The 24839-nt window shown below is 35.2% G+C and overlaps 5 protein-coding genes and 1 long non-coding RNA gene across 7 annotated transcripts; 5 read left to right on the forward strand and 1 right to left on the reverse strand.

Annotated features, from left to right (window-relative positions):
• The first annotated feature begins 495 nt into the window (after positions 1-495).
• On the forward strand, positions 496-1598 carry LOC143627558 (disease resistance protein RPV1-like). The gene is made up of 3 exons (XM_077097348.1): positions 496-692; positions 854-1293; positions 1483-1598. Exons 1-3 carry the CDS (start codon positions 570-572, stop codon positions 1541-1543), a joined length of 624 nt encoding a protein of 207 aa, XP_076953463.1. The 5' UTR covers positions 496-569; the 3' UTR covers positions 1544-1598.
• Positions 1599-5521: 3923 nt separating this feature from the next.
• On the forward strand, positions 5522-7120 carry LOC143627489 (putative serine/threonine-protein kinase PBL28). The gene is made up of 2 exons (XM_077097290.1): positions 5522-6915; positions 7029-7120. The coding sequence occupies exons 1-2, from the start codon at positions 5778-5780 to the stop codon at positions 7118-7120; spliced, it is 1230 nt and encodes a 409-aa protein (XP_076953405.1). The 5' UTR covers positions 5522-5777.
• A 1406-nt stretch (positions 7121-8526) lies between these two features.
• On the forward strand, positions 8527-12189 carry LOC143627490 (uncharacterized). Its single transcript, XM_077097291.1, has 6 exons — positions 8527-9874; positions 10013-10202; positions 10280-10485; positions 11300-11492; positions 11652-11852; positions 11930-12189. The coding sequence occupies exons 1-6, from the start codon at positions 8966-8968 to the stop codon at positions 12187-12189; spliced, it is 1959 nt and encodes a 652-aa protein (XP_076953406.1). The 5' UTR covers positions 8527-8965.
• Positions 12190-13946: 1757 nt separating this feature from the next.
• Positions 13947-16119, reverse strand: LOC143627559 (uncharacterized). Of its 2 annotated transcripts, none has more exons than XR_013152612.1 (3): positions 14875-16113; positions 14558-14842; positions 13947-14232 (listed from the first exon to the last, which is right to left on the reverse strand). It is a non-coding gene; the product is annotated as an uncharacterized LOC143627559 (long non-coding RNA). The 2 variants fall into 2 exon arrangements; XR_013152611.1 differs by lacking the exon at positions 13947-14232 and having other exon boundaries at positions 14244-14842; positions 14875-15933; positions 16050-16119.
• A 2528-nt stretch (positions 16120-18647) lies between these two features.
• Positions 18648-19094, forward strand: LOC143627492 (uncharacterized). The gene has a single exon (XM_077097292.1). It carries the CDS (start codon positions 18648-18650, stop codon positions 19092-19094), a length of 447 nt encoding a protein of 148 aa, XP_076953407.1.
• Positions 19095-21868: 2774 nt separating this feature from the next.
• LOC143627560 (uncharacterized) lies at positions 21869-24171 on the forward strand. Its single transcript, XM_077097349.1, has 2 exons — positions 21869-22817; positions 23039-24171. The coding sequence occupies exons 1-2, from the start codon at positions 21963-21965 to the stop codon at positions 23978-23980; spliced, it is 1797 nt and encodes a 598-aa protein (XP_076953464.1). The 5' UTR covers positions 21869-21962; the 3' UTR covers positions 23981-24171.
• Positions 24172-24839: the final 668 nt, after the last annotated feature.

Consider the following 24839-nt stretch of genomic DNA (forward strand, 5'->3'; position numbering starts at 1 on the left):
TGCTTTCAACTCATAAACATGAAAACATTGTCTCTCTTGTTGGCTTTTGTGACCAAGATGGGGAGAGGATACTTGTTTTAAAGTATGAATTCAACGGAAGTCTCGAAAAGCATTTACGTAATGAGGATCTAACCTGGACCCAACGCCTTCGGATTTGTTTGGATGTCGCCAATGCGTTGAAGTACTTGAATGAAGATGTTGAAAGTCAACATAGAATAATTCACCGTGACGTAAAGAGCTCCAACATCCTGTTGGATGAAAACTGGAGGGCCAAGATTTCAGATTTTGGTTTGTCCAGAATTGCTCTAGCGAGGGTGCCGTGCAGCGTTATTTATACTGAGGCTTGTGGCACGCACGGGTATGTTGATCCAGAGTACGATGAACATAAAACTCTCGCACAAAAATCCGATGTTTACTCTTTTGGTGTTGTACTGTTTGAAGTAATGTGTAGTAGGTTAGCAAGTGTAAAGAATTACGACGATAGGTTTTATTTTTCAGCCAAATTGGCCCAAAACCATTACGAAAAGGAAACACTGAATGAAATTATTGTTTCAAGTCTAAGAAGTCAAATGAGTTCAGATTGCTTGTGTACATATTCAACCATTGCCTATCAATGCTTGAAGAAACGAAATGAACGACCAACGATGGACGTGGTTGTGGATCAACTCGAGAAAGCATTAGAATATCAACAAGTAAGTTGCTGCAAGTGTATAGCTCTTTTATCCGTCACCTATTCTTTAGATTATTAATGCATATACTTTCCATCAAATTTTATACCTGTTATTTTTAAAAAAAACGAACCAATTTGTATGATGATTCTTAGAATCCTTCACTAATTGTTGTTTTCCAATAGGGATCAAGAGGATCTTGGCATGATGTATACATTTGTTTTAGACACCGAGACCCTGAATGCCACGTTGTTGATGATATTTGTGCTGCTCTTCACCAAGGAGATGTTTCCATTTACAAGGATGACGTGACACTAACCCATAATGAGTCAGTACTTTTAAAGGCCATTAAGCGTTCACGCTTATTTGTCATTATTTTCACCAAAAAGTTTGCGGTTAATTCTTGGTACTTGGATGAAGTTGCCAAGATTATTGAGTGCATGAAAGAAAAAAGAAAGTTAGTTTTGCCTATATTCCTCAATGTGAGTCGTTCTGATGTGCAGACACAAAAAGGGTATTTCGGGGAAGTGATGTGCGAATATGATAGACACCCAAGGATTGAAATTTGGCGGAATGCTCTTGTTGAAGCAACTAATGCACCTGGCCTGGAATACTCAAAATTTCGGTGATTTCTTAATCTTTATTCCATAATTAATCTGAACTTGTGAATTTGTTTTCTTAAACTATATGGGTGGGTTAGCTAGTTAATGGCCCATTGCGTATGTGGAAATGATGTGACATCACGTTTTATTAACTAATCATCATCCAAATTCCACGACACATAGTCTAATGTTATGTTGAACTACACTTGCAGGTCTAGTGCAGGTTTTGTCAGGAAAGTAGTTGAAGACATACAAGTTGCTTTATCTGCTTAACACTTCTCAACTTACATGTGTAATGGGCAATCAGTTTAAGTTGTCTTTTTTTTTATAACGTATTGTGAAGTTGTAAGTTTGTAACAGTTAAAGGCCCAATGTTCAGGTGTCTGATAAATTTTAGGGATAAAAATTAATGGATTAAATGTTAAAACTTGCTTGTAACATGTGAAATAATAAAAATTGCTTGTAACATGTGAAATAAAATGAGCTTAAACTAATTTAAAAATGGGTAGATGTACTAAAATATATAGCGGTTATTCGTTGAATGGATCTAGTGTGTTGTGAAATACTGAAACAACTTCGTGGATGGAAAATGTAACACCCCAGCCCGGTTAGGGCCGACGTGTCACTCGATACGATAAATAAAAATCCAAATTTAAAATTTTAAAATCATTAAATACCAAAAAGGTTCAATATGATTGACAACGAAAATAAATAAAGTTGTTTCACTTAAAATAAATTATTAAGTTTCTTGTTTTCCAAATTCTAGCCTGTTACTTTTACTCTCTTATCACACATTCCCCTGATTCCCTTGAGTACCTGTAACATATTAAAGGAAACACAAACAAAAGAAACACGGATGAGCCAAGAATTGCCCAGTAACAAAAGAAACAATAGCGGTAACAACAAAAGATTAAATATGATACGATGAACAATCAAGGAAGAAACAGGTTCAGTTTGCGGGCCGATAACGGTAACAATACGCTGAACTATCAGTTATGAATCAGCACAATAACAACATATCTCCGGAAATACTCATGTGAGCCAGTAACAATAACAGTATGTACATTAGCTGTAGACTAATGCACCAATAATTAAGTGAGATAGGAATGTGGGCACACACACCTAACCATCTCACTCTAGTAACAATTTACCTAGGATCGATCCATACGTCTCTCAGTAATCAATAAATGCTCTCATAACACAATAAATTAGAGACGTTGTGGACTAATCGCTCCGCCACAGGTAGAGCACGTCAAAAGGTGCCTCGATTGACGCACTACGTCCCCATAGGTGGATAAATGCTCGGGTATTGAGGTCAAATAAAATGCGATAACAATGGTCAACATCAATATAATATGTCTCAATAACAATATGTCAATGTACAATGGTCTATTAGGAACATGTGACAATGAGTGCAATAAAATATATTATATCGCATGCATGAAAATTTAACAATAACAATTTGCAATAAATAAAGAACGAAACTATTTAATAACGGTGACACGATGAATCAACTCGATAATTACAACACGATTAATGACTCAAGAATCTATATACTATGAGAGCGAAGACACGGTATGGCGCTATAAGTGCAAGACCACAAAGTCCTGAGAATGATGAAAGCAATAATTACGCTACAAGTAATAGACCACAGAATCCGTATATTATCCGATGAGCGAAAACACAGAAAGTATAAGTATTCCTTAACTCGCACGCAAACCTACAATATTGTAGTTTTCGGATTATGAAAGTTATCATTCTATTTTATCATGTCATATTTTGTTTTATTCAGTGTTTTAAAAACTGGTTAATACCGGCCGGTTGAACCGGATTTCACACAGCAGGTCGATATTTTGTGCTAAGAAAGTCAGGAAATACCTTGAAGGCTTGGAGGGTTTGCACAATTCTTTGTTTAGTTTCTTCGTGCTTGATTGAAACTTTTGGTTTAATTAATAATTAACTTTGTTTCGAAATATAGGCGTTGAAAGTGTTTTGACGAACTGTGAGACTCAACGGGTCATAGTGAAGGGAGAAAAAGCAGATCCAATGAAAGTTTTAAAAAGACTCAAGAAGAAAATCCGCAAGAAAGTTGAGCTTGTACCGCTGGAATATATATTGCCCACGGAGAAGGAAGATGAGGTCGTACCAGTGGCATATATATTGCTGGCCACCGAAGACGAGAGAAAAAAGGAGGATTTAAATGATCCGACGCAGGAAGATTTAGTTAGCTTGTCCATGGATTGCTTTTGCGAAGGTTGTGTTCAGAAAGTTCGGAAATATATTCCACGCTTTGAGGGTTCGTACTCTTATTTATTTGTTTATTTACTTGATATTAATTTTTGTTTTTATCAATAAAATTGTTTTGAAAATCGGCCTTAAAGATGTTCTTGAAGCACTCATATTAGTAACAATAAGAAGCAATGATGTTCTAATATTGGATTTTTGTGGTATAATTGTAGGGGTGAAAAGTTTAGTCATGGATCAAGACAATTCTCTAGTTATGGTCAAAGGCACTTTTTCGGCAACGGAGTTGGTAGAATATGTATATAAGAAAACTCGCAAAAGAATGGTGATAGTAAAGCAGGGCTAATCCTGATTAATAGAAGTAGAAGCTTTAATATGTAATTAATTATGTAATCTTATGAATCATTGTGTCGATTAGAATAGGGTTGGCAATGGTACATACGAGCCGTATATATGTGTGAATATATAGGATCATCATGTAACAATTGAACTCAATGAATTAGGCTTCAATTCATTTAAAAATGCGGTTTTTTTTTTTGTTTTGTAATTCTTATTCCTATACCGATGTTGTGTTCCTACAATGGTATCAAAGCAAAAAAGAAAAAGAAAGAAGAAGAAAGAAAGAGAAAATTAAAACATAATATAAAGTAATATTACAATTATTTCTTTACTTATTTCTTATATGGGGAAAGAGCATGGAAACATCCTAAGATTGTGACATTCATCCTTTCAAGTGGAAGCACTAATTAAAGGGAGCATTCAACGACCGCCCTTGCTTTGACAAAAGATACAAAATACAAATTATGATTATATTTTGTTAACTTTTGTCATTATCAAGAGATGCAACATTATTATAGGTATTAGATGGATCATATTCATAAAATCAAAATATTAACATTTTATACACAGAGGTTAAGTAGAAATGGTCATATTTTCATATATTTCCTCAATGTTATTCACACAACGTCACAAGAAATCATTAAAAAATTGATAAATTTTCACATATGGTTGAAAAAAGAAAAACAAATATCATGTTCACTTCAACAATAATATGAAGACATACTTAAGTCTTGAATATATAGAAGAATTGAAGTATTAATTGGAGATGTTTCAAGATCTCTACATCAGTTAGAGGTAGATACGTTTGGTTTACTAAAAAGACATCTCTAAATGGTAATTCATGAAGCTTCTTAATTGGTAAGTTTTAGAAACGTGCTGACCAATTTAAAGATTACCTCTTAATCGGTTAGACCTCTTAGTGACTTAACACACGATTGCTAAACATCTTAACATTTATTTTAGTTTATAACCGTAGTGATGAACTTAACATATTAAACATGCTCAATTCTTTTAAAACTTAGAAGTGAAATGGTATGGCACAACTCACGAACTCATCTTTTAAGATTCCTTGTGGTTAAGCACAATCTGAGTGTATATATACGTGATCTTCAAGCATATATCACGTCGATCACATTCTTCCACCAAAATATTCACTTCTCATGCATTACTGCTCGTTTGCCACGACACCCCACGAAAATGATTTAGTTTGGCTTTTGGCTAGAGGGATACTCATATTTCCCATGTTTTCATTGCCCCGTGGAAACACCATCTATCGTGAAACTCCCATTCACACCATCGAACATTCATCGTTAACAACCAAATTCGAACTTGATCTTTATATTTTATTTGATATTTTGATTGGCCGTTCAAAAAAAAGTTTGACGCACATGAGCACCTTCACCTAAATTTTTAGTCATGAGTTACGAGCACCAATATAAATTTTTTATTCCATTATCATTTAGTAGCCATCATTTATGGCTTTTGGGATACTCATTTGACTTGCATCCCAAGGCTTAAACAGTTAAAGAAAACATTACTTTTTCCAAAATTCATAAATTTTAAAACTTGAATACTCATAACTGAACTATCACACTACTCACTACCGACTCCCCAGTATCAATATCATGCTTGTGGTTGTGGCAACATAGGTACCTTTCAGACACTTAATTCCTAGGAAATATCCAAAATAAGTGCATATTCTATGTAATGTTTGTGTTCCTTAACTCTCACGTTATCCAAAAGTAGAAAACGCGTTTACAAAATATACCTTCCAGACTCTTCTTCAAAAGGTACCCATCTTCATATAAAAGCCAACTAGTGGTCTTCAATCATTGTCACAATAAGTGGTTTCAAATCTTACTCACTTTCATTTCAAACAAAATATCCACAAATTACACACTTGCACATTGTTGAATCAAAGATCATGCCTTCCATTGAAGATGCAATGCACTTGCAGATTCCTCTTATGGAGGTATCATTGGCAACTAACTGGTTCGACGACAAGAATCTCATTGCAAAGGGTGGATTTGGGAGTGTGTACAAAGGCGTATCTAAAACGCATGGTCACATCGCCATAAAGCGATGGGATCATATGTTGCAAGGAGATCACGAATTCAAGACGGAGATTGCTTTGCTTTCAAAGCATAAACATGAAAATATCGTCTCACTTATCGGATTTTGTGATGAGAAAGACGAGAAGATACTTGTTTATAAGTATGAAAGCAACGCGAGTCTTGATAAACATATAAACAACAAAGATCTGAGTTGGAACCAACGACTTCGGATTTGCCTAGATGTTGCCCGTGGGCTAAATTACCTTCATTATGGTGTTGGATGTTGTGAGCAAATCCTCCACCGAGATGTCAAAAGCGCAAACATTCTTGTAGATGAGAACTGGAAAGCCAAAATTTCAGATTTTGGTCTGGCAAAAGTAAGCCCTACAAACATGAAGTCTAGTTATGTTATCTCCGATGTTTGTGGCACGCGTGGATATATTGCTCCAGAATACTGTATTAATGGTTACCTCACACCAAAATGTGACGTCTACTCTTTTGGGATCGTGCTATGGGAAGTTCTGTGTGGAAGGCTCGCGCATGTTGAATACAATGATGAGCCTCTAGTTCTATCTATTTTGGTCGGAAGACATTACATTAGTAACACATTATGCAGTATCATTCCCTCCTATATACATAATCATATAAACACAGCTTCATTACTAATATTTTCAAACATTGCATATCAATGTTTGAAGAACGTCGAAGAACGTCCAACAATGCGGCAGGTCGAAGAGCAATTACAAAAGGCTCTTGATAATCAACTAGTAAGCTGCTACAACCTTAATTCATTTGTACCCAAAGTGAATTTTATTAATAAAAAAGTTTTTTTTTTTACAAATTCTTGTTTTCTTGGCGGTAAAGAAGCAAGAGGAGGGAAAGAAAGCGGAGGAAGAAGCAAAACCGTCTGCTGGGGAAGAGATGAAGAAAAAGGAATCAAAAGTGTTTGTTATATGCATTGTGAAAACTGTGCTAGAAAAGTTCAGAAATGCCTTAAAGGATTTGAGGGTATGTTCTCTCTATTTTTTAATTGTATTTTCTTTTTTTTTTTTACAATTTCTTCATTGATTTACTTCGTTTTAATTAATTAGTAAATTAATAAAAGTTGTTTTGACTAACAGGAGTGGAAAAAATTCTAATGGATTGGGAGACTCATAAGGTGGTAGCAAAGGGAGGAAAAACATATCCGTTTATTACACTAGATACGATCTAGGAATGTTATCTTTAATGTTATGACCTAATAATGTTAAGACCTCACAATCTATAAATGCTATTCAAAAAGGGCTAGCAGCGCAACTTGTTATCCGTTTACGTTATGTATCGATGTAAGCACTACTTTATATCAATCCAATATATATTTATGCTCCAAAAGAAAAAAAAATATTGTTATTAGTTATCAACAATAATGTGGTAATCAATAATACCACTCGTCTCATTGTTAGTTTTATAGTAGAGTGAATGAAGAGAAGTGAATGAATACCAACATGATTATGGGTTAGAACCGCTCTTTAACTTGTGGCCCCTTAATGTTGAGCCCACACGAATCAATCCAGCGGCAGCCAAAGCTCACTAAAGCCCAGCAGCAAATAAACACAACATTCCATCATGTAAAAGAATAACAGTACCAATAATTAAAAAAAAAAACATTTACAAAAACATATGTTTGAGCCAAAAGTTAAAAAGAATATTTATACAAACATATGTTGATATTGAATTGTAAATAATCAAACACTTCATTTTTGAGAGAATTATATACAGTATCTTGATAAAGAGAAGGGAGGAATATACTTATATACACAACCAATATTTAGAAAAAAGAAAACAAATACATTAAAAACAAAACACAATAAGTGATTTTACAGATATTTCTCTACTTTTTTTCTCATATAAGAAAGAGTATGGAAGCATCCTAAGATTGTTACATGCGTCCTTTCAAGTGGAAACACTAATTAAGGGAATGACCACCCTTGCTTTGAAAAAAGATGGACAATACAAATTACGCTACATTTTGTTAGCATTTGTCATTAATTATCAAAAGGTGTAACATTGTTAGGTATTACAAGGAAAATCATAATACAAGATATATATGATATTTATTAACTTTGCAAAGGTATAAATGAAATTATCCCTTATACAAGGTTATAATTACTAGAAATGGTCATATTTTTTCATAATATCTCCTCAATATTATTCGCACAGCGTCACAAGAAATCATCAAAAAGTTGATAACTTCTCACATAAGATTGCAAAATAATTACTTATGCCACTGATTCAAGAAACTTGGGCAACAAAAGCCTAACATTGATTCGGTGGCCAAAAGGAGTGTAATTTAATATTATTGTTATTATTATTTCTTAGCCATCATTTATGACTTTTGAGACAATTATTTGACAGCTTGTGGCCCAAGGGTTAAATCATACCACTTGTAGTCAACGCTTAGCTCACAGCCTCACAAATATAAGCCACTAAAAAGCAACTAGAACTTAATATTTATTCTTTTTAATGGCATATACAATACAAACTAGCATAATTTCTAATTTTCTTATAAAAATCCATAAGCAATTTTTTATACATCAAAAGCTAATATACTTTTATGTTTTGTGTCACAAAATTCTTTCAACAAATTTTTAAACACTAAAGTCGTTTTACATGTTAAATTTGAATAAAATTATAACAAAAGAAATTTAAAACAACTTGGAATCGGTAAGTGTCCATCGGTTATTTCGGCTTATCAAGTTATTCGGTCTGAATTTAAAAACAACTTATATTTTTACTCATAAAAACGTGGTTTTTCATGTCATATCTTATGTTTCTCTACTTAAATCAATCAACAAAAGAAGCCAAAATGTGTTTTTCTTCATTATATATTATCTTCAAAAGTGTCCATCCTTGTATATATAGAAACAGCTCATCTAGCGGTCTCCTTGGTCATTACTAGTCTCTCTGGCTTTTAATGTTTGTCACCTACCCATTAACTAAATAATTCCCTTTTATTTGTTTCTCTGAATCATTTTTGCCTTCAAACACACTTTACACATAGTTAAACAAAAGTTCATATATGTCTTCAAGTACTGAAGATGTCCAGTACTTGCAGATTCCTCTCCAGCACATATTATTGGCAACCAATGGATTTGCAGACCAAAATCTCATTGGAAAGGGTGGATATGGGAACGTATACGTAGGCGTATCTGAAAAACACGGGCGCATCGCCATAAAACGCTTGGTTTATCGGCGTGGGCAAGGAGACCACGAATTTAGGACAGAGATTGCTTTGCTTTCAAAACGTAAACATGATAATATTGTCTCTCTTCTCGGATTTTGTGATGAAGACAACGAGAAGATACTTGTTTATAAGTACGAAAGCAACGGAAGTCTCGATAGACATTTGGACAACCAAGATCTTACTTGGATCCAACGATTGTTGATTTGCTTACATGCTGCCCATGGGTTAAAGTACCTACACGATGAAGTTGGACGTGGGGAGCGAATCTACCACCGTGATGTCAAAAGCTCAAATATTCTTTTAGATGAGAGCTGGAATCCTAAAATTTCTGATTTTGGTTTGTCAAGAGTAGGTCCAACGAGCTCGAATTATTCCTTTGTTATATCTAATCCTTGTGGCACACCTGGATATGTAGATCCACACTACCATATTAACGGTTATCTCACCAAAAAATCCGACGTCTACTCTTTTGGGGTCGTGTTGTGGGAAGTTCTGTGTGGAAGGCTCACATTTGATTCATCGTACATGGACGATCGTCAATTTTTGACTGTTTTAGCCCAGAAGCATTATGGAAGGAAAACATTAGATCAGATCATTCCATCCTATTTGCACGAACAAATGAACACAGATTCGTTAGATAAGTTTTCAAACATCGCCTATCAATGTTTGAAGAATAATGCGGACAAACGTCCAACAATGCAGCAAGTCGTGGAACAGTTACAAGAGGCTCTTGAGAATCAACTAGTAAGTTCCGCAAAAAAGTTCTATACATTCTTTTAAAATAATGGTCTTACAACTCTTGATGGAAAAAAGGGGGGAGGGGTACCTTTTTTTGTATTTAGAAAAAAAATTACAACGGTGCCGTTGATTGTTGTTTTTTAGGAGGCCAGGAAGCCGGAGGATGAAGAGGACACAGAGAAACAAGCAGAACCGGCTGTCGGATATGAGAATGAGAGAGAAGAGTCAAAAGACCTTCCACCACCTCCCCTGCCGCAAGAGATTGCTTTTGATGTGTTCATGCACTGTCACGAGTGTGCTAGACAAGTCCGGCGATGCGTTAAAGAGTTAGAGGGTGTGCAAATTTCTTGTTTACTAGTTTCTTGATTTATTTTATTGGTTTAATTACTAATAAGCTGTATTGAAAAATAGGCGTTGAAGATGTTGTGACGGATTGTGAGACTCATATGGTAGTAGTGAAGGGAGAAAAAGCAGATCCGTTGAATATTCTAGAAAGAATCCGCAAGAAAACTGGACGAAAAGTTAAGCTTCTGTCACCGGTCCTAAATCCGACTACGGAGGAGGCCATAAAGATGGAGCAAGAAGAACCTTGTAAACCGGAAGAGAAGAAAGATGAGGTTGTTATTAGTTCTTTTGTATATCTAATTGGGATACCCAGTAATAGTATCCAATAGGCAATAGCACAATGTGTCAAGGTGCATCCAGGAGGCAATAGCACAATGTGTCAAGGTGCACCACTAGACGCTAACCAACCGCGCTTGAGGTGGACACTATAGGTGTGCACAGAGATGGGCACTTTAGAAATCTAGAGATGTGCCCCTACCGTCCGAGTTAACTAAACGAATTGAAAGAAAAGAAGAGAAATGGACTTTAGGAGAGATTAGAAAGGAAAGGGAATGGAAAGATATAACGTAATTTGGTGTTCTAGAGTTCGAAAGAAAGAAAAACAAATTAAAGGTTTTATGTGTTCACGAGTCGAAAACAATAGTAAGTTTGGATCGAAGATTATTATGAAAATTCTTTTTTGGGGGGAAATTTAGGAGAGAATTTTTAACTTATTTAAAAATTCTATTTTGAAATCGATTTTGATTTTTGACATTAATTCCCTGTCTAGTTGTCTGCCAACCCAGTATGGAACACTAAAACTTCTTGCAATCTTAAGCTCAATCACCGAACAACTGTTAATATAATGGATTCCTTTGATGTGGATATTAAACTACAACAAACTAGCCCTATCGTGACCAAGGCTATCTCGATGACAAAATTCGTCGTCGCTATTACTAGGCCTTTCTCGATGACAACTAAGGTTCTAATATTGGTGTTAATGAGTTCCTTTGTGATAGCTTTGGTAAATCGATTTAGTTTGTTTATGTGGATATTAATAAAAATGTGTTTTCTGAGAGGGGGGTGTTTGATTTTTTTGTCTTTCAGGAGGTAATGAAGCCGGAGAATTCGAGAAAGAAAGTGAAGGAAGAAGCAAATCCAGCCGCCGGAGATGAGAAAAAAGGAGAAATGTTAAACGATCCACCACTGCCACCCCCGCCGCAAGAATTTGCTTTGAAAGTATCCATGCACTGTAATGACTGTGCTACAAGACTCCAGAAATACATTGAGGGCTTTGAGGGTTTGTTAGCTTTTATATATAGATCCAATACCTATATATATATATAGGATTAGGTTCATTTCAGAAGTGTTCATTTCTCGCATGATCCATCCCCAATATATATACACTTTCTTGATTGAAAATGTGGACTAGTTCATAATTAACTGTTTTGAAACACAGGTGTTGACAGCGTTGTAACGAATCGTAACACTAATATGATCACAGTGAAGGGAACAAAAGCAGATCCGTTAAAGGTTCTAGAAAAAGTCCAAAAGAAGTTCAATAAAAAAGTTGAGCTTGTATCTTCGGTCTCAAAAGTGCGAGTCGAGGAGCCCAAGAAGCCGGATAGAAAACTTCCGCAATGCCCTAAAGGCTTAGAGGGTATGAACACTTCTCTTTTGTTTTTTAGTTTGAGTAAATCTTTGGTTTAGTTACTAATTAATTGTTCTGAAAAATAGGCGTCGAAAATGTTCTTATGGAATGCAAGACTGTCGTAGTGGGGAAAACAAAAGCAACTCCTTTGAAGTTTCAAGAAACAGACAAGAAAAAAAGGCATCGAAAAGTTGAGCTTCTACCGCCGGTCCAAAAACTACCGACGGAGGAGCCCAAGAAGCCGGAGCAAGAAGAATATCATAACCAAGAAGAGAAGAGAGATGATCTTACTATCCGAGATGTATATTTCTTTATATTTATCATTATTATTTACTTCTATTATTGAGTAGATATTTTTAAGTTAATAAGCTATTCAGATTTAAAACATTATTTGTATAGCTGTATCAGTTTAGAGTTAAGGTGTAAAAAGTTTAAAAAGATTGAAAAAACAAATATAAACTTGGAGCCACCACAACATCACTGCATACTGTGATTTGAAAGTTTAGAAATCTTTCTATCTTATTTCCGATATTGAAACAGAAATATCATTTAATTCGTCGATCCTCAAAAAAAGGAATAAGAAAAGTTCGATCGTTGAGTGACAAATGGAAAATTTATGGAAAGTTACAATCGCCACCGTGGAATAGTGCACCTACACGGCTTCATCGACATTTTTTAACTGGAAGGCCAAGAGCTAACTACCGATACTTTGGACTATCCGGACAACGTCACTACTCACTACACACTACATCATTACATACGTTACTACGGATTGTGTTCCTATTCCATCCGTTTCCACAAACACCTGAACTAGGATAATACGACGTCCGTAGATTTGACATTTGTCGACACCCCATGATCAAGGTTGTTCCTAGGAAAGATCCAAAACAAGGGGAGTTCCAACGTCATCTCCTATGTAATGTTTGTATATATTCCTTCTCTCACACGTTTCCCAAACTATAACACCGAAAGTATAAAACGCGTTTTCGGAATATACCTTATGAAGGTACCCATCCTCATATAGAAAGCCAATTCGTCTAGCGGTACTCTTCAAGCAATATATCCACAAACGTACTTGCACTAAGAGGCTGATCCAGAAATTTTTGCAACGAGGGGCACAAAATGGATCATGTAAAACATGGGTCGGGTAAAAAATGGGCCAGGTCAAAGAGAACATGGTTGGTTGAGTGGAGGAAGAATAGTTGTTTTTCAAGCGGTAAATAAGCCGAAGGAGGAAAAGAAAGTGGAGGAAAAAGCAAACCAGACCACCAGAAATGAGAAAAATGGAGTCGAGTCAAAAGAACCACCATCGCCTCCCTGATCGCAAGAGATTATTTTGAGCACGTTCATGCATTGTTAAAACTGTGCTAGAAAAGTTCGACGATGCCTTAAAGGCTTCGAAGGTTTGCTTATACTTGTTTTTTTTTTAGTTTTATAGATTTTCTTCGATTTATTACGTTTTATTTAATAATTGAGTTATTTTGATCATCACAGGTGTTGAAGACGTTCTTACGGATTGTGAGGCTCATAAAGTCATAGTGAAGGGAGAAAAGGCAGACCCGTGGAAGGTTTTAGAAAGAGTCAAGAAGAAATACAACCCGAAAGTCGAGCTTCTATTTCCTGAACAAAAACCGCAGCCTGAGGAGCGTAAGAAGCGAAAGCAAGAACAACATGCTAAAACGCAACAGAAGAAAGATGTAGAGGTAATTAATTATTATTATTTTTTCATGTTATAGTAGTTTAGACTAAAGGGCTTTGGCTATGTATAGTAATGTTCCTACTAGATTTAGGATGTGTGTGAGTTTGTCATTACGGAAAAAAAAAAGTTAGGATGGCTTAGATGCTAGATTAAGGGACAAGGCCCAAATTTCCAAAATATTTGTGACTTTGGGCTAACTTTTTTTTAATATATATATTTACTTTTTATTTTTTGTATGTGTTTACAGGATGTATATAAATTGTAGACTGATTAGTGATCACTATTATTATGTAAAATCCGGTTCGTGTACCAGTTTGAGGATCCATCCTGTTACGAAAACATTGTTAATTAATAACAACTAGTAATCGTACCCGCGCGTTGTGGCGGGCCAAACTGGGGCCATGTTCGAGCCGGCCAAGTTGTTGCCATGTTCCGTGTGAATTAGAGAGATTGATAAGATAATTTGGTATGTAGAGCAACTGCATCATATAGGTAGTATACGCATGGAGAAATTGACATTGTCAAAGAATTTAACTTGTTCAATCCTAAAAGATAAAAACAAATATAGTACAGTTACATCATCCTAAATGACTATAGTAACTCATTGAAAGAAAAAACCTAGTTATGTTAAGTTGTTTCAACATATTACATAATCCCATGCCGCTTCTTTAAGTTCCACAATATGTAGTTCTGCAAAATATAATGAAAATTTAAAATTTTGGTTTGGAGCAACACATGTTGTGACCAAAATGAGTTTTTTTTTTTTTGAGATTTTAAAATTGATTTTTCGGAGAATATACCTTGTCAAGTACACCTCAAACATGCTTAAGAAGGTAGGGAATTCCTCGCCCGGCTTTGGTATGGCAAGAGGGTTAGTGGGGCTGTAAAAAAACAATTTCCAGGTCTTTGTATTATAAATTATGACTTCAACCAATATGAAAGATTTAGAATATACATAAGTATGTGATATAGATTAGGACTTCAACAAAATATATGCATGATGTATATGTCTTACCCAAAGACCGCCTTGACGTACATGGCACCCTACCAAGAGACCACCTTGTGCTAGCTAAAGTGGTCGACCGTTTCCAAGAGAGCGGATGTCACAAAGAATGATGTTGTGGTTCGCGGTGACGCGTACATTCAAGTTATACCTCTCAATTATGCCCGTAGTTTCTTCTTTGCTATTTCCTTAACTCGGCCACTATCAACATGGATCCCACAAAACAAACAAAAATTACCCTGCCACAAATAAGTTGCAAGTAGTAAACCAATAATTTAAAAATGAACTTGGTAAAAACTATTTTAAACAACAAAGTTCAAGCTTCAAACCAAACAATGTGAAGATAATGTGATGGAACTGAACTTAGTTAAGTATGCCATCCTAGGTAGCTTATAATCTCTCACTCAGGCAACTCTCGTGCAGGTTCAAACATCTTTCCATAGTATTGCTAAACAATCGAGCTAAACTTTCCAATCCCCCACTAATCTATCAAATATGGAGATTATCTTAATATAAAAACCATATCTTAGCCAGAATCAAACTAAAGCTAGAACATCAAATTCAAGCTGGAGAACAAACCCCTTCAATTTTCAGGTCAATTTACTAAAAATAGAATTTCTTCATGTGTGTGCTGTTTAATCTTTCCTCTTACCCCTTAATATGTATTAGAAAAACTAAAATATCAATATAATTTTGTTCTTTTTCACCAGAAAGTTAAAGAAAATCAATAAAGTTTGTTTTTTATTACCTGAGATTTTTGCTTAAAGTGAAAAAAGAAAAGTTCAACTAAAAATCATTGATGCTTTAATCTTTAAACTGTCTAAACAAAAATGGGAACTGATTCATCATTTACCTTTCTTGTATCATAAGAAGCTAATTTGATTGGGTGGCCAATGTCGTTTGGCCTTAACCGCTAAGAACCTTTTTAGCGCCATTACTCATGCCTCGATGGTTTCTTCAAAGAATAGAAATCATTAGTATAGTTAAAAAATAATAATAATAACTAAAATCTAGTGTTATAATTGCAGTCACCATTTTTATTGCTTTTCATAGAGCTTTTAATTTCTTAAAAGTCCAGCTGCTGTAATCAATGCCTGGTTGTAAAATATGACAATTTACCGACACAATGAAAACAAATTGTGTTAAACTGGGAAGACAAACTTGAGTGAACAATTGTAAAAAGTTTCCTAAGCTTAAGGTAAATTGCTACGTATTTGTTGACTATTGTCACTAATCGACTAATTTGGGTTTAAAAAAAACCCCTAGTCATGTCCATAATATGTAATAATAAATTGACCCAAAACTGAAATTTGATAACATGTTAACATTACTTGGACAAAACTTGAGATAGAAAGAAGTGGGTCGTCAATGATCTTATGATTTGCAGCCTGAAAATTAAGAAAGAATTGATGTTAATTACAAAGTGACAAACTTAACTTGATTTGATGAGAGTTTTGTATAAGAAACAGTAGAAATCAGAAGTGTTAGGTTGAGTATTTCTTACCTACCAAGTTAATGATTCACAAATAGAACCACCAGAGTCTTGTTTGTATTTCAGTTGGAAATCCGATTGATCCCCGACCAAAAGATGTTCTTGCCACTCTTTCTTTCTTCTTCAAAACCTAACCTAGAAAAACATATGGGGAAACAACGACTTGATCGGAGAAAGTACTGTTACAGTTTTTCAGAGATGAAAAACAAAAGCCTACCTTGTGTTGTGAGACCGATGCTGAAGATGAATCGCCAAGCAAAGATCGAAGAGAAAAGGGAGCGAGGTGAAGAAAAGAGGGTAGAAGAATGTATGACGACTATCTAGTGGCTTCAATTGCATAGCATCTACATATTTTTGTGTAGTCAGTAAAAGAAACATAAAACAAAACACGTGTCTCATGACAGAGAGCTACATGTATTGGTGTATGTATTGATGTGCATTAAAAGAGAGTACACAAAGCATCATCACTTGTAAAATGGATGAATAGTTATAAATGTGAGACAAACCAAAGTTGCATTTTAGATATATATATATATATATATAATTTCTATTGATCAAACTAATTAATTTGGTTTTTTTTTTTCACAACAGCCCGCACGAATGATTACAGTGTTTTTAAAAGTATACATGCATTGCCAAGATTGTCATTTTTACGTGTCTCCATTTCCTTTAGCCAATATAGTTTAGTGGTTTGTTCATTTTGATATTTTGTTGGGTTTTTTTGCCTTTTGTTAGTCTTAGGATGACTACATGTCTATGTTTTGTTCTGGTATGAGATCGCCCGGGTTGTTAACGTTTAGCATTAAGAATAATTTTAAACCTAAAGTTGCCTACTTTTTGAATGAGATGAAGGGGGGTTTAGGGGATTTGAAGAGGTTTCCGCAGATTTTTTCGTATAGTTTGGAGGGTAAGATTAAACCGAGGCATCGGTTGTTGGCCGATAACGGGATTCGGGTGCCGGTTTGGGATATGCTTAAGGTTAGTGATGGTGAGTTTACTGCTAGGTTGATTGAGGCTAGATTGAAGTTGGGTGATAAGAGATTGTAGGTTTTAAGGTGTGTTTAATCTTTCTTTTTATTTTTATGTGTATTGTGCATTTTTATAATTTAAAATGATGAAGTATACCATAGTTGAGAGGTAAAGTGATAATATACAGCAAATGCGGCTCATTGTTACTGTCATGTCAGTGGTCTTGTAGTTCTTTTAAAAAGTTTAGTTGTTGGCCTGATTAATCAGTAAATATGTTATCTTAACTCTTGAGTTTGTAGCGGACGTTAATGTAGAGATGTATTGATGGTGTCGATATTATTGCGCAGGCAGGTGCATACAACTAAAATAGTGTTCGTACAGCAAAGGGTTATTAAGAGGGTGCAATTAAAACTCCTTCAATCCTAATATTGGTCCACTGCTTCTTTTACTTTATTCGAATAAAAAAGCAACAGTGGGTATCCTTTGGGTTATCAATAACAAGTCAAGAAGCATACATATACATGGTTTTCTTGTGCTGCAAATTAGTCAAGATTATTTCTTGATTACATCAGTTTGTTTTTTGGCTCCATTTAGATTCAACAATTCAAACCAAAGAAATTTGGTGCATCATTATAGACTTCTGGCATGCGTCTTTATAAGTGCATATAGGTCCATTTCGTTTACATTTGAAACATAACTTTTCATTATTAAAATATATTGATTGTGAATGTGTACTAGTAAATTTGTCTCAGCAGTTGACACACAAATTAGTCTACTGGTATTTGATATGTTAACATACTTAACTTTATTTGCAGCATAGGATTTTCATCACATGGCTCCTACGTTCTTTCGCAAATTGTTGACATACTTGTCCTCTGAAGATGAGAGCGATGTTGAACTTAATGAGGATATCGATGGACAGTCATCAAGTTATCGTGATAATCGCCAACGTCGTAAGTTTATTCAACGTGATCGCATTCAAGGTCACGAGCGTCTTCTTGATTATTTTGTTGAAGATCCGGTATATCCCTCAAATCTATTTCGAAGGAGATTTCGGATGAGACGCCCTCTATTTCTCCGTATTGTAAATGAGGTAGAGTCTAACGAGCCGTACTTCGTCCAAAAAAGAGACAATGCCGGAAGACTTGGGTTCTCTGCTATGCAAAAGATAACTGCAGCATTAAGAATGATGGCGTACGGGGTTACCAGAGATTTTATGGATGAATACATACGCATTGGTGAAAGCACCGCAATGGAGAGCCTAAAAAAATTTTGTGAAACAATGGTAAGTGTTTTTTCAAATGAATTTTTGCGGTCACCAACCCCCGACGATATTAGTCGATTACTGGCTGTTGGTGAACAACGAGGATTCCCCGGAATGATCGGAAGTATCGATTGCATGCATTGGAAGTGGAAAAATTGTCCCTCGGCCTGGAAAGGTATGTACTCTGGCCATATTCGTGAAACTACTATTATTTTAGAAGCGGTTGCTTCATATGATCTCTGGATATGGCATGCATTTTTTGGTATGTCCGGTTCACATAACGACATAATGTGTTAGAGAGGTCATTTATTTTCTCGGAACTTGCGCAAGGACGTGCTCCTCCAGTCAATTACACAGTCAACGGTCACGATTATACAATGGGATATTACCTTGCAGATGGTATTTATCCTAAGTGGCGCACTTTTATGAAAACGATTCCATCACCAAGAGGGAATAAGAATAAATATTTTGCAAAAGCACAAGAATCGGCAAGAAAAGATGTCGTGCGAGCATTTGGTGTACTTCAACAAAGATTTGCAATAATTCGAGGACCGTCCCGGATGTTCAAAGTGAGTAAACTAACAACTATAATGAAAGCGTGTGTAATTTTACATAATATGATCATTGAAGATGAGCGTGATGATGGTGATAATCTTAACTTCGAGTATGATCAACTTGACGATCTCCCCGAACTGTCGCGCGATCACACAACTGAGTTTATGGACTTCATCGAGCGCCATCTTCATATTAGAGATAGATCGGCGCATCATCAACTTCAAGAAGATCTAATTGAACATCAATGGCTACTCTATTCTCAAGAATAAACGAGGTCACATTATATTTTATGACTATGTTTTGGCTTTTTGCAAGTAATTAGCTAGTTAGAGTATTGATAAGACATGTAATGCATCGGATTGTAATTTGGATTTTGTTGGTAGTAGTGTTTTATTGGTAATACATGTAATACATTTGACGTGCCCCGTTGCAACACATGAGTAATAATACTAGTTTAAAATGAAAATGATAATAAGACAAAATAGGTAGTAGTTAAGATATAAATGGAAGAAAGAGAAAGAAATAATAAAAAGAGAATATAAAGATAGAAATGGAGAATGGGTTGGGGGAGGTTTTTGAAAAATGGTGTATAAATTTAAGAAATTGTGGTTTTTGGTTAAATTTTAAAGATGGGGATGGAGAACCCATTGAGAATGCTCTAAGAAACTAGGCAAAAAAGTGGTGATCATGAACCAAGATCCCTATCCTAATACTGAGATTCTGAGAAAGCCAATAGTGGTTAAGACGAGCAAAAAGGACGGTGATGGAAACGCCACTACCCGGCCTGGCGGTGGTTAGATGAAGGAAGAGAAGAAAGCCTATTAAGGTCGTGAGAGAGGCGGGCAAGAGAACAGAAGCCATTGAGAAGGAAATACAAGTTACCTAAGAGGCCTCGTTAAGTTAAAAGAGTTTAGTTGATGTTTGATTTCAATATATTTTATTGAGTTTCGTTTGTTGTACTCATAGTTTAGTCAAATCATATGAAACTTGTCCATATGTAGGGCCGTCTTAACGTTCATAAAGGTCTAAAGCAACTAAAATGTTGAGATACTTTTTCAAAAATATATATTGACGTAAACCATCCTCCTTCCTTTTCCCGGGCTTAGGACCTACAATAATAAACTAATAAGTTTATAGTTTGCAGAGTTGAAATTTTTGTTTCTTTAACCTTTCAAATTCTCTTTGACATCATAAAAAATCTAACTATAAATAATCTAAAATTCTAAGAAACAACAAATTGCAACCAAACCTCACTCTTAACTTTTGGCTCATCAATAAGTTTTTAAAAAAACTCACTTTTAAAACCTATAGTACATAACTCATATAAAATTGGAGGTCTAAAAATATTGAAGGCCCAAAGCCAGTGCCTGATTTGGCTGGCCCAAAGGTCGAGCCTGTCCATATGTTGTGTTATTTTAAACCTAAACGTTTTTTGCCTAATGGTACCCAAGTATTCAAATCTCGTGATGAGAAAATGATGTAGATTTAGGGATGCATGAGTTCGTGTTTAAAGAAAAAACTTAATTAAAAACCTACCTCCTTATACGTATTTTGTTATAAATTATTATAACTCCTCATATGATTATGATTACTTATTATAGCCATTCATAATAGAAAAGCGCAACGAGAGAATTTTATGAGTACATTAACAAAGGTCGACCCCAAAGGTGATTACAGATGTTAAAGAAGATGTTAAAGAGACTTCCTTTTTATGGATTAAGAATTGAGGCAAATGATCCACTTTAGAAAGCTAGCTTGGTGTAAATTCTATTTTGTTAATTTTCGTTTATAAGCGTATGTCATTCTAGTTCAGTTGGACACGTTTGTATGTGTCTTTGTACGTTTCCTTTTGTATGTCTTGGACCTAGCTACTAGTTATGCGTTTCCCGTTTTTGGTTAATATGTGAATTGACAAAATTCTAAACTTAAAGACAAGTTGATAAAATCTCTAAATAATAAATTAATAATTTGTAAACACTCAAAAACTACATACAACCTGTCACTTAAAAAATTCAGGTCATGTGTCGGCCCATGCCTCCAATGGAGCAATATATTGGATGTTTTACTCCTGATGATGATTTTGTAATAAATAAATAAAATATAAAGTATACAAATTATTTTTTTAATATATAAAATTTAAATCAGTAAATAAATGTTAGAAACGACAAGATAGTAGGTATATAAAAGAAAATTGATACTTTTATATTACACGAAAGATATAAGAAATATATCTTCTTCCTATATAATAAAAGAAAAGAAGTTTTGTGACTGCGACGTATAATAAAAAGAAAATATAAAATTATTTTAGAAAGCTACGTGCATCTGCAGCATTATTAGTTTATTGCACTACATTATTGCCACATTCAATCTACACTCTCTCATCTTATCCATTTCTTACCGGAAAATATCTCATCGTCTCCGATCACTTAAAACACCTATCAAGGTTATATTTGTCACAAAGCTTTTAAGAGCTTTAAGCTTTTAAGAAAAGCTTCTATTTAATTAAAAGTCTTGTTTAGTTCAAGGAGCTTGAAGCTTTTAGATAAGAAGAAAAAGTTTAAAGCTTCTACTAGTAGTGTTTAGAAAGAGCTACAAGCTTTTAGTATATTAATTTACTTAAATAACCTTCCAAAATAAATATATTTACTATTATTGTTTTTAATTATGCCTATTTTAGTAATTTTATACATTTTATTAAAAGCTACAGTTATTCTGCCAAACATCTAAATATACTAAAAAACTACAGCTAACAGCTAACAGCTACAGCTTTCAGCCACCAGCTACAACTACCATCTAGTTTTGCTAAACATACCCCAAATATCAATGGATGCAATACAACTTTACATCAAATATATTATCAATGCATCCATACAACTTTACATCAAATATATTATCAATGCATCCATAACGGAGGGGCTAAAAACGTCATTTTTTTTATCCTACCAGTACCCCATTGTGGGTAGTGGGGCTTTTTTAAATTTTCCCCATAATGAAACGAAGTCTTTGGAATCATTACTTAATTATTAACGTTTACTCCTTTGTCACCTACCTTTTCTTTGTTTCTCTGAATCAATTTTGCTTTCAAATTAAGACAGCTTACACATAGTTAAGTCAAGCCATCATCAAGGTTCATAAATATGTCTTCCAAGAAAGATGTGCAGCACTTGAGGACTCCTCTCCAGCACATATTATTGGCAACTAATGGATTTGCAGACCAAAATCTCATTGGACAGGGCGGATCTGGGAATGTATACGAAGGCATATCCGAAAAGCACGGCAGAATAGCCATTAGGAGGTTGGCTCGTGGGCAAGGAGACCACGAATTCCGGACAGAGATTGCTTTGCTTTCAAAATATAAACATGGAAATATTGTCTCTCTTCTTGGATTCTGTGACGAAGACGGAGAGAAGATACTTGTTTATAAGTACGAAAGCAATGGGAGTCTCGAACGACATTTAAACAACCAAGATCTTACGTGGATCCAACGATTGTCGATTTGCATACATGCAGCCCGTGGGTTAAAGTACCTTCACGATGATGTTGGGCGTTTCTACCGGGATGTCAAAAGCTCAAACATTCTTTTAGACGAGAGCTGGAATCCTAAAATTGCGAGCACGAATTCTTCCTTTGGTATCTCTAATACTTATGGCACACCTGGATATATAGATCCAGACTATCCTATTAGTGGTTATCACAACCAAAAATCTGACGTCTACTCTTTTGGAGTCGTGTTGTGGGAAGTTTTGTGCGGAAGGCTCGCACTAGTCACAACCTACAAGGAGGAGCGTCGAATTTTAACTATTTTGGCCCAAAAACATTTCATAAGGAAAACATTGCATAGGATCATTCCTTCCTATTTACACAAACAGATGAATACAAAATCCTTACTTACATTTTCAAGCGTTGCCTATCAGTGTTTGAAGAACGTAGAAGAACGCCCAACAATGAAGCAGGTCATGGAACAATTACGAAAGGCTCTTCATAATCAAATAGTTAGTAGTTGTAGTTTGATTTTTGCACATTTTCCTTTCTATAACTAATAATGCTTTGACATCGGTTTTTTTCTCACTTTTACTAGCTCACCAAAATTTTCCCACTTACCTTTGCATAGTGGCCATCAGTAAACCATACGTGGCAGATCGCAGATCAAACTTAAATCCCCAAAAAAAGAAATTTTAAGATTTTGTTTGAATGTTTTGTCTTTGTTTTCCAGAGGGACATCACGTCTCTTTCCATTGAAGTGAAGCGGTTGCAGATTCCTCTCCAAGAGATATCATTGGCAACTAATGGATTTGCAAACAAGAATCTCATTACAGATGGTGTACATGGGAAGGTTTATAAAGGAATATCTGAAACATATGGCCGGATCGTCGTAAAGCGGTTGGATCGTAGACAAGGACAAGGTGACCACAAGTTCAAGAAAGAGATTGATTTGCTTTCAGTATATGAACATGAAAACATTGTCTCTCTTCTTGGGTTTTGTGATGAAGATGCCGAGAAGATACTTGTTTATAAGCATGAAAGCAAAGGGAGCCTCGATAGACATTTGAGCAACAAAGATCTTACCTGGATCCAACGACTTCTGATTTGCATAGATGTTGCTCGTGGGTTAAGGTACCTTCATGATGAAGTTGCAATTCAAAATAGAACTATCCACCGCAATATCAAAAGCTCAAACATCCTTTTAGATGAGAATTGGAAAGCTAAAATTTCTGATTTTGGGTTGTCAATTGCAAGCCCTGCTAATATGCAGCCTAGCTATCTTATCGAAGATGCTTGCTGCACACCAGAATATATTGATCCAGAGTATGTGAATACTGGTTATCTCACAGAAAAGGCTGATGTTTACTCTTTTGGGGTTGTATTATGTGAAGTTCTGTGCGGAAGGCTTGCACATGATACATCGTATGATGATGAGCACCAATATCTTACTCTTTTAGTCAAATTACATCACAGAACGCAAACGTTAGGTACAATCATTCATTCCTCTTTAAGAAGACAGATAAACACATCCTCGTTGCTTACATTTTCAAACATTGCATATCAATGTTTGAAGAATGTAGAAGAACGTCCAACAATGAAGCAGGTTATTGAACAACTACAAATAACCCTTGTTAATCAACAGGTAAGTTGTCGCATTCTGCATAGTGGCTAACACATTTTATTGATTTTGGCATCAAAGCCCTTTATTAGTCACCTTTTTCTTCAATTTGAATGTTTAGATTGTCAGATTTTCATTCTTTTACTAGTTGACCAAAGCACGCTAGTTACGTAAACCTTTTCTAGAGTTTAGACTTAAATTCTGTTCGTTAGACACATTACTAGAAAATCAGGTAACCATATGTAATGAAGATTCGCGGATCAAACTTAAACCCGAAAAAAAGTCATATTTTTTATTCAATATTTAAAAAAGAAAATCGTTGTAGTAATCGCGGGTGAACATTGGCAGATCGCATAGGCAGATAGAAAAAATAGTGGCCCTTAGTAAACCATTGGTGATCGCCAACATATCAAACTTAAATTCGAAAAGCAATAAGGAGAATGATTAGTTTTTTAATTTAATATCGCCTGTCTTTCAACTTTTCCAGATTCAAACCACACCTCTTTCCATTGAAGTGAAGCACTTACAGATTCCTCTCCAAGAGATATCATTGGCAACTAATGGATTTGCAAACAAGAATCTCATTACAAAAGGGGTGGATTTGGAGAGGTCTATAAAGGCAAATCTGAAACATATGGCCATATGGCCATAAAGAGGTTGGATCGTAGAAAAGGGCAGGGAGACCACGAATTTAAGATAGAGGTTGATCTGCTTTCAGTATATAAACATAAAAACATTGTCACTCTGGTTGGATTTTGTGATGAAGATACGGAGAAGATACTTGTTTATAAATTTGAAAGCAATGGTAGTCTCGACGGACATTTAAACAACCAAGATCTTACTTGGATGCAACGACTTCATATTTGCCTAGATGCTGCACGTGGGTTAAAGTACCTTCATGATGATGTTGGAC

The sequence above is a fragment of the Bidens hawaiensis genome, unplaced genomic scaffold, assembly GCF_021521415.1.
Source record: "Bidens hawaiensis isolate Kalapana, Puna unplaced genomic scaffold, B.hawaiensis_p1.1 tig00004685_1, whole genome shotgun sequence".
Classification (NCBI taxonomy): domain Eukaryota; kingdom Viridiplantae; phylum Streptophyta; class Magnoliopsida; order Asterales; family Asteraceae; genus Bidens; species Bidens hawaiensis.